The 13,785-nt window shown below is 38.9% G+C and overlaps 1 protein-coding gene across 1 annotated transcript in view; it reads left to right on the top strand.

Moving 5' to 3' along the window:
* KL (klotho) overlaps nucleotides 1–13,785 on the top strand; it is a 49,268-nt gene that overhangs the window by 24,886 nt on the left and 10,597 nt on the right. Inside the window, exon 2 of the mRNA XM_014965745.1 lies at nucleotides 10,353–10,863. Within this exon, the coding sequence (XP_014821231.1) occupies nucleotides 10,353–10,863 (511 nt within the window). The remainder of the gene's footprint in view (nucleotides 1–10,352; nucleotides 10,864–13,785) is intronic.

Below are 13,785 nucleotides of genomic sequence, written 5' to 3'. Positions count from 1 at the left end.
AGTCAAGTCACCACTGCCGTGGTTGTCATTACCTTGTAGTGATGCACCTGGGCACTGCAGCAGTTACTCTTGTGTTGTGAGATTGATAAAGGACCTGTCAATTCATATTTGCAACCACGGAGCAGGTATCTTTTGGTGCTGAAAAGGGAAGGGGTCTAGTTTATGTAGTAGAAATGTTTACTATAGTACCCATTAAATAATTTTATATCCATTGTTTAATGTCTTCTCCCAGAGAGTGATACTTTATGTTATTCTAGACTCTTGAAAGTGACTTTTCTTGTAAACAAATTGGGTGAGATCCCTGTGGTATGTTTTGGGCATTACCTGTTGTTGTAGTTGATTCTTCTGCTAAGCCCACACTATTGATATTTTTAAATATGATGAGCTTGGTAATTATGCCTTTCACCCACTCTGTAATTTCTGGAATACCATGATAATTGTCCCAGGAGCATCACATGTGCAGTAAACTGACTGACATTCTTTGTTCTTGTGATAACATGGACTCTACTGCTCCTGGAGGGGTAGCAAAGTTCAAATAAAGTGGTCATGCTGGAACAGCATCCCCAGTGTGGCTACCTATGCCAGCCTTTTTTGAATGTTTAAGAGGTTTTGATCTCATCTCCACTCCCATTGCTGTACCTTAACAACTTCGTTGAAGGCTTAATCATATCTGCAAACATGGATATAAAATCCTGGGGAAAATAAACAATCTCAGAAGAGATCTGAGCTCATGCAGACTTGTACGGCAGGGATCTTCCTATTAATTTTGCTTTCTGTTGGTAAGGTGATTAGTCTGCTCCTAAATATTTTACTCTTTCTTGTACCACTTGATCTGTTCATGGCTTCATTTAGAATTGTGCTCCCAAAGTTATGGCCTACTTGATTAACTCCTTCAACCCTTTTTGAGTCTGGGTGTGAGTTAATACCTCATCTGTTCATGAAATTACATGGATTTGATCAGCCTCTGATAATTTTTTCTGTGTTTGGTATAAGACTATTGTGTAAAGCTGGAGCACAGTGAAACCCTTAGGTGATGGGTGCATATAATGAGGTACTGCTGCCCCATAAATGTAGGGAAAAATTCTTCCCAGCCTTGCCCTGATAACAAGATCACAAAGACAGCATATGCAGCATATTCTAAATCTCTTATGCCAGACTCTGGCATTTTTGCTACAACAGGTGTGGTTTATGGTGTAACAGAATTCATTGCTCAAAAATCAACCATTAGCTAGTAAATTTTGCTGTCTGCTTTTATGATAAGCCAGATTGGAGCATCAGAAATGTCTGCTCTTCATGCAATTATTTGTTGCTCCAATAAGCTTTTCTCTGTGGTCTGGGGATATTTTTACTGCTTCTGGGACTGATGGTCAGGACTCATAGACATTTTGGCATGAATACTCCTGCAATCTAATTTCTTTTGGGACTGTAGTTGGAGAAAAGTCTCTACCCATTCATTTGTAGGTGAACTTCTGGGGTTTTTAGGGCAGCACATTAATGTACCTCAGGAATAATTTCTGACTGCCAGTCTGTCAGCCTTTCCCAACTTTACAAACATGGATTTGCCGAATCCAGTATCAGCTGATGTACTTGTAATAATGGTATGACAGGGGTTTCTTGCTGTCTTTCTCCTGGGAAACTCTCAGCATTAAATTGCAAACAGTGTTCCAGTACATCTTCAGGAGCAGATACATACTTCATTTGAGTCAATTGATGAAAATGTTCCCACTCATTGCAGAGGAGTTGGGCTAGATGACCTTTAAAAGTCCTTTCTAACCCAAACCATTCTATGATTCTATAATGATTCTTTGAATTTATTTTGAATCTGCTGGTGTGCTCAGGGTGAGATTTGGGTTTAATCATTAACACCAGAGCATAGGGCTTCTACTCTGGGTGCTTTAAATGAAAGGATAGTGGTAATAGGTAACCTGAGTTCTTTACTCTATAATTTGCACCCCAAATTGTAGGGTGTCTTCAGTGTCTTTCCATGCTAGGTTGCTGGTTTAGCTAGTTGCATTAGGCATAGCAAGCTGAAATCTTTTTGTCACTTCCTTGTCCATTGGGCACACATATTGATGATGAGCTTTGGTCTTGTCTGTGTTTAATTCCATCTTTTGCTTAGAATTTTTTTTCTTTTGAATGCATTGTTTTAATTTTATGTCATTGGTCTTTTTGGTTTCTTTACCTTCTTCTAACTGCTCTGAGTCTTTCCAAAGCAAATTTCTTCATGTACTTCCACTAAACCATCAGAAATACATTCTTTCTCCCTGTGAAACACCTGGCTTAACAAATGTAGTTCTGCAGCATGTAGAACAAGCCTTTCTGAGTGCTATATTGAGGGGGTGAATTTGCGTAGATGGGTGTTTTCTGTATCTCTGTGTATCTACCAGAAAACCAGGTGGCTGACATTCATCACCTCTTCCAGAATTTTGACCCTTAAAGGTATTGGAAATGCTTGCCTTTTATATATTTTTATTTATTTGTTTATTACGGTTCTCTATTTAACAAAAAAAGAGTTTCTTATTTAAAACTGGTGTCACTAAAGAGTATATATGTTTCTGTTGTCCTCACTTTGACTTTTGAGAGCAACAAGCTTATTCTCTGTTGGTTTCTGCCTTAGCACGGGGGAGAGTCATGAGTTCGGTGGCTTTTGGCTTCTGAAGCTCTGTTCTGTAGTTTGAACGCTTCCTGCAGGCAGTTCTCTACTCCTTCCCTGATTTATTTGTTTCCCTCTCCATCCATTTTGTACAAACCTTCATGAAACCAAAGGTTTGGAACCATAATGGATGTTTTCTTGCCAGTACTGTTACAGATACGGTCTTTTCCGGTTTTGTAGCCTCCATTTAATCTCAGTTCTCTGACTGGGCCTTATTTTATCAGTTTTCTATATCATACATATATTTTTGATATATTAGTTTTATATTAGTTTTATAAGAATTTTATATGCTTAACTTTTTTGCTTAGTACTGTTTCTAGCATCATGTTTCTTTCTTTCCAAGCAGAGTGTGACTTAAACTCTATTAATGTTCCTTTTGCTTTTTGGGCTAATAATGTATTCAGTTGCCACAGCTTTTACCACTGTTCCCATTAAGGGTTTCTCCGAAGTCATGGGGTTTTTTTTTCATCCTCTTCGTTCTGCACGTTTGTCTGATGATTATAAGCTCTTGCAAAGTGGTGTTATTGTCTTGGTTTGTGCTGTTTACTACACCCTGTACAGTTCTGTGCGCTTGCTTTTGTGGATTATAACTAAGTTCTCCCAGTCTTTTTCCTTTGTATCTTTTTTTTTTTTTTTTTTTTGGTGGTATTTTGTGTACTTGAGTATGTCAACAGGGTTGGAGCCTGAGCTGTCCTCGAAGAGGTTCGTGCTCTGGTAGAGGGTCAATCTCAGTTCTGGAGCTTTTATGTGTTTATATAGCTCCAGCATACTGAAAACAATTTTGATAGCAATGATTATATCTTGGTCTTCCCCTAAATACTGCCTGAGCATTGTGTCCCAGATTCCAATCAGTCAAGCCTTTTATCGGGGACTATTTTAGCTCCCTTCAGTACTGCAAGATTGTCTCTCAGCTTTAAATCACTCAAACTGCTCTGTACTTTTATCTTCTTTTTGTACTCTGTTTAAGAATCTCTCGTATCTTTAATATTCACATGGGTCACAACATTCCTTGAACTATTTTTGTGCAGTTCCGTAATTAATCTTTTCTGTCAGAGGTAACGGAAAATGATTAAACACATCAAGTGTCTCAGAAGCACTTGTTGTCAGAAATAAAGCTATTTTTATCTCGTCTCCCATTGCTTCTCAAAGTCAAATGCCGCTTAATTCTTTTCCAGATGACCTTTATGTTTTCAGAGCCTGTTGCGACTCGGGAGACTTCAAACTGCTTTCCCAGCCCACTCGCCTCTTGGTGCTTTAGTTTATTTGGACAGGATATTGACTGCAGTGGCTGTGCCAGCCTGCCCATGTGGGGAGTGAGGGGAACAGGCACTTTTCACCTCACCCTCGTCTGGGCATTAAAAATGGCTTGAGTGAATCGAGGCCTAGAAGCTTTCCCCTAGAAGCTTTCCCCTTTTCCCTCTTGCTGCCTGTGGCTTGGCTTCATGCTTTCAGGTTACCTTCTTTTTTATTTTCATGCTAGCAAAGCTCCTCTGGTTTTCTTGTGATGGGGAGAAATATTTTTTTATCTACCTCCTGTGCCTTCAGACAATTATTTAATGCCATCTGTGGTGGTTTTTCTGTGGAGGTGAGTATCACACCGAACAGGGGCATTGTTCTGGAATTAATACACTGCTCTACAAGTTAAGGTGTGTGGTTTAATTTTTCTTCTATGCGTGTCATAATATCTCTGTTCCCAATAGGCAAATGTAAAATAGGAATGGTATTGCTTTCAGCCTTATGTATGGCAGGCATAAATTCATTCATGTTCATGAGGCACCAGCATGTTGCAGTGACCAACAGAGTGTGAAAACCGGACTAAATTTTACTAAGGAAGGAATTGAAACAATCAGGTGTGTGATCAGTACTTAAAACTATAATTGTACCAAATTTTACATTAAATGGTTATAGACTGAAAAATGTTCACTTGGTGTTCTATGTACCTTTTACAGCCTTCCAGTATCTGAAGGGAGCCTACAGGAGAGCTGGAGGGAGACTATTTGTCAGGAAGTGTAGGAATAGGATGAGAGGTAATGGTTTTAAATTGAAAGAGGAAAGATTTAGGTTGGATATCGGGAAGAAATTCTTTACTGTGAGGGTGGTGAGACACTGGAACAGGTTGCCCAGGGAGGTCATGGATGCCCCATCCCTGGAAGTGTTCAAGGCCAGGCTGGATGGGGCTTTGAGCAACCTGGTTTGGTGGGAGGTGTCCCTGCCCATGGCAGGGGGGTTGGACCTAGTTGATCTTTAAGGTCCCTTCCAACTTTAACCATTCTATGATTCTGTGATTCTATACAAGCATAATTCTAGTCCCAGGATACTGATACTGGGCAAAAATACCAAATCTATTGAATCAATCATATGTGGCAATGTTGGCTAACAGACTAAAAAGAAAGCTAGAAAAATATATATTTGGGAAGGGATTATTGAGGCAAAAAAAGTTACTGCATGACCTCATGTTATCTATAGCAAAGTCCGGTGCTTTATACATGATTTTACCAGTTTTGAAATGTGGGAAGAACCTTAATCAATTTTTAAATACCTGTATCTGTTATTCAGTGTTAAGAACATAATTTGTTTGTGAAAGAGAACGTTTGCCCAAAGACTGTATGTGTAAAACCTACTTGACTTTGGATCTAAGGGTCACATTACATGAAATGTGACATCCTTTGTTACAGCTTGCGATTAAAATACTTGCTTTTGATGATACAGGGGAAAAAACGCATTATATTTTTCCCCTCTTGATACAAGGCACATTCTGACTAATCATATACTAGACTTTCCTGTGTCATTCCAGTAATTATATCAATTTCATAAGGGCTTTTGATGTAGGGCTGAATAATGACATTTTTGTTGGGGGTACATTGGCCTGGTTTCTAGTGATCAAAAAGCTATTGCAGATCTTTTCCAATTAACTCTTCTCTTTGTATTGCTAAATGAGCTTCAATAACACTTTCCTATTCAGTTTCATTACCATGCAAATAGAGAGTTAATACAGAATAGTTCATCTGAGCGTGGAGAGCAGGTTATTTGTGCAGTTTATTTGTGAAATGAATGGTATTATTAGTGGTTCAGAAGACACACAACTTAAAATTGAGACAACTTGTTCTAGAGGAATGAACACAAATTATGGAATCATGATGTTCCCAATTATAATTCTTGATTTGCTCTTGTGAAGGTTATGCATCATGATAGATGTAAGTACTGAAAACTTGCAGAATGATACATATCAGTGCCAGATGCAGGAAGGTCTTAATGATCTTGGACAGGAATTTAGAGGGGTAGTCAGACAAACAAATGTCTGTGTATTACTAAATTGACTTTGTCTTTAATGATTCTTGGACTATGTGCATCTATCCTACAATAGAGTAGGACATGACTGTGTCAGATTGCCTGTGTTGAATTATTTCTGCTATCACTGCAGGAATTTGGACTTTGTAATGCTAGCCCACACTATGGCATTGCATGGGGCTTTTTTGCCTTGGAAATGGGTGTAACATTTCATCAAGATTCAATTTTGGCAGTACTGACTTTGGCTCACACAGGGATCTCTTGAAGATTGATCTAACATGACCAATATCAGAGTTTCACGAATTGAGTATAGTGGTCTGAATAGGTATATTGGGTGGGAAAGTCAGCGGAAGAAGAACATATCAACTTGAAAACGGGACTGTGCCGGAGTCTGAAACCTGAACTTTGCTTAGCTTAGCTAAAGACAAGTGCAGACTTCTCTCTTAGCTTGAGACTTTTTTTGTTTTCATGGTGATACAAAACTTCATGATTTTCATGGTGATGTAAGTATTTTGAGGGTAAGGTAAATGCTGCTTAATTTAGACCCCTCAGCACTTTGCAAAACCAGGGACATAGAGTCACCAGGCTGTGTGTCAGTAAAAGCAATTTCACGGAATTTTCACTGAATTTTTAGAGTTGGAAGGGACCATAGAGATCATCTAGTCCAACTCCCCTGCTGAAGCAGGATTGCCTAGAGCATGTTAGAGCAATGAAGCGTAGATTGCCATGATCTTAATCCTAGTTAGTTTTCAACTAAAAATAGGTACCAATAGATAAGTCACTGAGCTGAGGAAATAAGATTTCATATAAATATGAAGAAACTGGCGGTAGGTTGGTTTCTACTTGTATTCTATCTATAGGAGGCTAAACTCTGATCATAGTTAAAAGACATCCAGGAAATTTCTGTAGTCCCAGCAAAGACATACAGTGTCATTTGGGCATATTCAGGATATTCTGCCTGGCTTTCAGTTGCTGCTCCAGAAGAGCAAGGTCTGCTATTAGGACTGCCAGCCTCATTCAGATAAAACATCTCAAAAAGGTCTAGGCACCTACATAACATCTTACTGCTAATCCATAGAGGTATTGGGACCTAGGTAGTTGTGCCACCGAGTGCGACGATGTGGCTGCTGCACTGTGCTGAGGAATCACTCACTGGACTCTGGTAAGTAGATCGATTTGGTGTGGGATCCCATTAGCTCAGTGTAAGTAGTGCCGTGTGAGACTTCCCAGGCTATTTAGGCTCTCTGCATGGAAAATGGCAGATGTGACATAGGCCTTTATCTTTCTGGAGTGGCAACTAAATGCCTGTGTTCAGGCAGCTCAGTGGAGTCTGAGATCTCCATCACCTGTAGTGGGAGCTTGGGCATTCAGCTCACATATGGACAGTGAAATATAAAGTGTATTTAGCTCAAAATGAGTCCCACCGTAGAACTGGGATTCATTTGCCTGAAAATAGATACAGGTGCAAATTATCATTTTACACATCCTGTAATGTCCCGGGTGTTTCTGTGGGGCTGAGAGATGTGGCTCTGGATTTATGGGAGACTCACAGCTTCCTGAAACTTCAGTTAGGGGCTGGAATACTCTGAATTCTCTAAAACTGCATTAGACACCTAATTTTAGGCAAATGAATTCTGTCCCAGATTTCCACAGAGACTGTCTGCCTTTTCACTGACTTCTTCCAGCTTTATTTCTATGTGGTTTTTGAACTACTTCATTAATCTATGTCCACAGAGCCTGGGGACTTTGATGCACTGTTTTCTATGTTTAGCTGTTTTTTTTATAACAACAGTATAATTCCACTTCATGCGCATTCCAGGGGGTAGACATTTAAGTGGGCGGCTTCTTGCTTGCTTTCATCTGTCTGTAGATCATGTCTTCTCTGAACTAGATGATAGGTTTTGTCTGTCATGGCTTCCTTGCTTCGTGGTAGGATCAAGGATACTAAAACGCTGGAAGATCTCTCTCCACTGACAGGAGTAGGGAGGGACGAGAATTATGAGGCGAGTCCTTCATAGTCCTTGAGGTGCTCTGTGGGTGGGCAGCACATGACAGAGATTAAATTGTATGTTTGCTTGTGCATGGTGGTATCTTAACATTTGAGACAGGAAGTCTGGAGATGAGGCAGGTCCAACAGATGGATAATACATGGCACCTTTATGAGGGAAGATTTGGGTGTGCAAATTTGAGTTCCAAGTGCTGGCACATTTGTTCCGAATGGTATTTTTAAAACCATATTTAAAGTGTTGGGTGTGTAGTGTCTTGGTCATGGTGCATAATGCCTTTTGTTCTTTCCTCAGCATAATGGAGCTTCAGCGTAAAGTAAAATTAAGTCTGTGCTCAGGTCAGCTCTTATTTTTGACAGTAGACCTTGAAATGGTTACTATATTTAGTTTCTTACTAGCATCAAAATCCGTTGTATTAATACACACAGATGGTAGAACTGCACCACATTTATTTGAGCTACTGATGTATTATAAATGAGAGTATGTACGTTGAAGTTTGCAACTGAGAGCTTGATTCAGACACATGCACATAGGTGTGTACGATGATTCAGAGTTTCCTAGATTGTTCTCTATGGGGTTTGATGACAATTGTAAAAGGATGTGGGTCTGGTCTCCTCTAGAGACAGTGTCAGATCTGCACAGACTTTTTGTGTACTTTGTGGTGACTCAAAGGCAGCAGGTTTCTTTATGGGCGCAGCTGAACTGAGCCTTGATTATTGATCCTACCTTTAGTTGTCCTTCACTTCCAATTGCTTTTCTCCCAGCAGTGAGAATTAAAATTCTGCAAGAACAGTAGAATGATGGAATTCATTATTTTTCCTGGGTAATTAACAGTGTCTCTGTCAAAAATGATTAATAATCTTAATTGCTTAATGTTCCTAGTAGTGCTGGCAACTGGAAATCACTGTGGTTCAAAGCTTGAATGGCAAGAGTGTGTGAAAATGGAACGGTGAACAGCAACTATCAATACTTTAATGATAAAATTTGCCAACATACCAATTGTATGGAGTGGAATTGTAAGGCTTTCTATATGGTTTATATTCCAGGGAGGACTAAAAATGCGCATGACATTTTGATTAATAATCTGTCATATATATTCATCACAACTGTGACTTTTTATGGCAAGAATAGAGATGCATGTCATCACAGCACATATGAACAAATAGTAGCTGATAGATCTCAAAATGGAAATGTAAACTGGGAACAGTTATTAGGTAGGGTTTATGCTAATGAATAGAGCTCATATTTTTTACCTTTTTATCAATGACCTAGAAAAATGCATTGCAATTTCTACTAATGTGCAGATGACAAAAAGATGGGATGTTGATTCATAGAGCAGTCAAAATTCTCTGATAAGCTAGGTGCAAAGAAAAAATATGTTTTAGATGGTGAAGGGCTCTAGAGATATGGTAGTTTAGATAAGCATATGCTTACAGTGTAATGCTAAGGCCACATAAGCAGAAATAGTGTATTAAATTGTCTCTGGTTTTACTGCTGGCAAGACTACCACTGGCATATTATGCCCAATTCTGCTTTTGCAGTTTAAGACAGATGATGACAAATTGGAAGAGAATCAGAGGAGAGCAGTGAGAATGGTTTGAAGCTATGCCTGAAGATAATGCGAGGTTCTAGGAACTTAATCTATTTAGCTTTCAAAGGGAAGATCAAGAGACTGTTTAAATTGACTCTGTAAAATTACAAGAAAGAAATTTGGTAGAAAAGGTCTCCTCACAATAACAGATAGAATTATACCGAGGCAAGTGGTTGAAATCTGATGCTAGAAGTAAATAGGAAATTTTAATAAAACAAATTAAATTGAATTATTGGAATAATTTTTCAGGAGCTGTGGCAAATTGTTTTTCACTAGACTTCTTAAAATGTAGATTGGTAGCGTTTCCTATACTGTGTGTTCTGGTTCAAAGAGGAATAAATTCAAGGGTGTTTCTTTGTCTTGTATTGTTTGAGAGATCTGGGCAAGAATAGACTGTCCTTCTTTATGTATTTGTGAACCTACAGATAAAGAGATACTCCTATAATGAAAACATACTTTGAAACATTTTTAGTTAAATTAATTTTCATTTTTGTAAATACTGGAAGTATGTCTGAACTTGATAATAAAAGTTAATAAAGGTGTCTAGCTGACTGCCAAAAGTGTGTTCATTACCTGGAATAGTATCTCATGGAAAATGGAGGTGCTGTTTTCCCAAACCAACTAGTGATTCCTAGTTGATATATGGTATTAATATTAATATAAGCTGTAAAATAGTGATGAAGAAATAAGTCTGAGCCTTCAAATGCTGTGTTTATGTGTTTACTGCATGACACTGGACATCAGTACTTGAGGTTAATTGTGTTACTTAAAATGGAATTTCAGGTGCATTAATGACAGTCTTTCTTTTCAACAGGCCCATGCTAAAGTCTGGCATCTCTACAATGACCATTTTCGTCCAACTCAAAAAGGAAAAGTGTCCATTGCCCTTAGCTCCCACTGGATAAAGCCACAACGTATGACTGAAAAAAACATTAAAGAATGTCAAAAATCCCTTGATTTTGTGCTCGGCTGGTTTGCTAAGCCCATATTTATTGATGGTGACTATCCAGAGAGCATGAGGAGCAACCTCTCATCTCTATTGCCTGAATTCAGTGAAGTTGAGAAGAAGTATATCAAGGAAACAGCAGACTTTTTTGCTCTTTCTTTTGGAGCTACCCTGAGTTTTCAGCTCTTGGACTCCCACATGAAATTCCAGCAGTTGGAATCAATAAGCCTGAGGCAGCTCCTTTACTGGATAAGCAGTGAATATAACAACCCCCAAATATTCATTGTGGAGAACAGCTGGTTTGTTTCTGGTAGCACCAAGAGAGATGATGCCAAATATATTTACTATCTCAAAAAGTTCATTATGGAAACTTTAAAAGGTAGGACTGAGGTTGTATCAATACGTGCTTGACAAAATCATAATGCAAAATAGCCTACAGAGATTTGTTAAAGAACCAGGCTGAAAACTAATTTTGGTCTGTAACATTCATCTTGGCACTTGTGAAATGGGACTTCAAATCCCTTTCCTGGGTTTGTTTTCTTGAAGACCCTAAATATTTGGTGAGCTTGATGCTGCTGTCTTTGAAGTTAGTAAGAAAATTTCTACTGTCTTTGGTGGGAGGAAGTGCAAAACATACATCAACTATACTTTCAATAGTCTTAGGGAAATTTACTGTGTTATTTATTAATAGTATTATTGTAGCTATTTGTTCAGATGAGATAGCCATCGTGTTACACTGCTGTTTTCATACAGGGGATGGGCAAAAATGGCTTTGATTTTATTCTCAGTACTGATCAAGATGCACAGGAGTCCCACATTTGTTTCACCTGCTGTTCCAGAAATCTAATTATTGCAAATAAATTAAAAGGTGAATAAATACACGAGCCAGTGCATCCAAAATGGGGAGAATGGAATGCAAACCAGTTGCTAACTCTTGCAAGTACAGAAGTCAGATGAACAGCTTATCTTCATGAAGGGGTCATATTCCTGTTACCCGTATTTCTGCTTAGTTTGTAAATTGCTGGACATACATATATGCATCTGCCTTTTAATCAGAGCTGACTGGAAATAATCTCAATTTACAGAGTTTCTTTCATTTTAATATGCCTCTCAGAAAAAAACCCAAAGACAGACTAGATTTGCAGAAGGGACTTTGGCATCATTATGATGAAAATGACTGTGCCCAAATCTTGTATCATTAGAATTTGCAAAATCCAGTGTGAATAACAAAGTTCTCTATACAATATCTAGGGGAATTTAGTTGAGAAAGATCCACAAAAGACATCAAAAGCCAAAGACACATGTTACCTCTCTCAGACTGAGCGTATGTCTACCCAGTGCAATAAAGCACTGTAATGTAGAGATTTGTGAGCTATTTACCACAAGATTCACTTCCGCATTCATGGGACAGTAAAAGGGCATTGAAGCTATAGCAGTGAGAATCAAGGATAATTAATCTAGACCCAGGGCCACATAAATGTGCTTTTCTGCTTCCTAGACCTGGCCGCTATTTTTGCCTGATTTTGTATATGCATTGGTTCAGCCCTGTCGGATCAAGCCTGTAGAATAAAAGGAGTTGGTGTTGAGGGCCTGGTGTCCATACTGCGTGCATTCCTGAAGCCCTTTTCTGGTTTAATTTCACCCCAAAGGAACCCAGGTCATGAATCCTGAGACCACTCTGTGATGTGAACCAAAGTGTGATAAGGGGGAAGATCTGCTCAAATTTTCAGCTGAAGTGCTGATGTAGGTGTTTGTTCTGACACTGCGTGCTGTAGACAAGCTCCGTACATTTTTTAATTTTTTGTTTCCTTTGGCTCTGGAAAGGGTCCCCTTATGTGGGACTCATAGCCTTAAATCCTTTTACTGTTTACTATTATTTGAGTTTTCTTTCTTTTCTTTTTTCTTTTTCTTTTTTTTTTTTTCTTTCCTTTTTTTTTCTTTTAAACCCAGATACTATTTAGGGTTGAATAGAGTAAATAGAGCTGTAATATAAAGTAGTTAAGTATTAATTAGAGCTGCTAATTGGTTGGAGATGTCTTCTTACTTGGTTGGGTATCTAACCACTTACTCTAGGGTCCTATTCGCTTCTCTGCTCCATCTCTGGTGCAACAAATAAATTGATGTAGTGGAGCATGTTGTCCAGAAGGGCATGCAAGCTTCTCTGTGCCATGTTGAGTAGTTGATGGGTTAGGTCATTATCTGGGGAGTTAGAAGGTCCAAATGCAAAGAGTATTAAGGAGAAACGGAACAGTCAGGCCCCTGACAGGTCAGGACTGAGCTGTTCTTAGGTATGTCCAGATACAAGATGTAGATCCTTGGGCACCTTCCTCATGGAAGCCGGGGCTGTGGTTTTCCTGCTTCTCACCTTCGTGCGCTGGGGTTGGACAGCAGCTGAGCAGAGGGTTTTAAGGATCTGTATTTAATGCTTATGGGTTGGCCGTGTTTCCTCAGAGTGTTGCTACACTAGTGAGCTAAACAGAGCGTGAACCGAAGTGTTGTTTAATTTTTAACCCAGTTCTGTCAGAGTTCTGGCCTGAAGAGTAGTACACTTCTAGGCATGCTGTGGGGGATTGCTTAGGTCAGGAGATACTTCCAGTAGGTAGTATGAACCAGGCCATTCAGCTTCAGAAGAAGGAACAGCTCAGGGTTCAGCCAGCCTGGCTCGCACACCAACAGACATAAAAAAGAGGGGAGATAAACAAAGGAAAAAGAAAAAGAAAAAAAAAAAAGACAATAATTTTCATTGTGTTTTTTCAATAACTTGCAATTCAAGTGGAATACAGTATTTGAGACTTCCAAATGTTTTGGAACTTCCAAAAAATTTTCAAGTTGCTTCTTTCATAGGTGACATATAAAAATAAATGCATTTTTAAAGAAGGATTTGAGGAGAATTTTTATGAGGTGCGCAGGAAGTGTGGGAGTGCTGTGTGATGACTTACAGAAGGGATGAGATGCTGTTCAAAGAGAAATTCTCACTGAGACCAGTTCACAAAGTGGACCTGTATTGGCTTTTACTCTGCTGGTACAGCAGATGTCATCATGGATGCATGCAGAGGTTAGAAAAATACTGGCATTTGCCAAACACAAAAGTATGATGCCTGTAGGAGGAGAAATATTCCATTTCCTTAGACATTTTCTCATGACCTCTGATAGAGACTGGGCCAAATTCATTGCTTATTTAACCACAGTTCATTTAATTGATTCACACAAGGTTACAATCAAGAATCCATGTGGTCTTTCATAACTGATTGTAATGAGGTACATTAATAAAACCAGGAAATGAGGATCTTGATATTCTTGT

The sequence above is a fragment of the Calidris pugnax genome, unplaced genomic scaffold (genome assembly GCF_001431845.1).
Source record: "Calidris pugnax isolate Ruff unplaced genomic scaffold, ASM143184v1 scaffold20, whole genome shotgun sequence".
Classification (NCBI taxonomy): domain Eukaryota; kingdom Metazoa; phylum Chordata; class Aves; order Charadriiformes; family Scolopacidae; genus Calidris; species Calidris pugnax.
The sequence above is the reverse complement of the archived record's forward strand: the minus strand, read 5'-3'. Positions and strand labels throughout refer to the sequence as shown.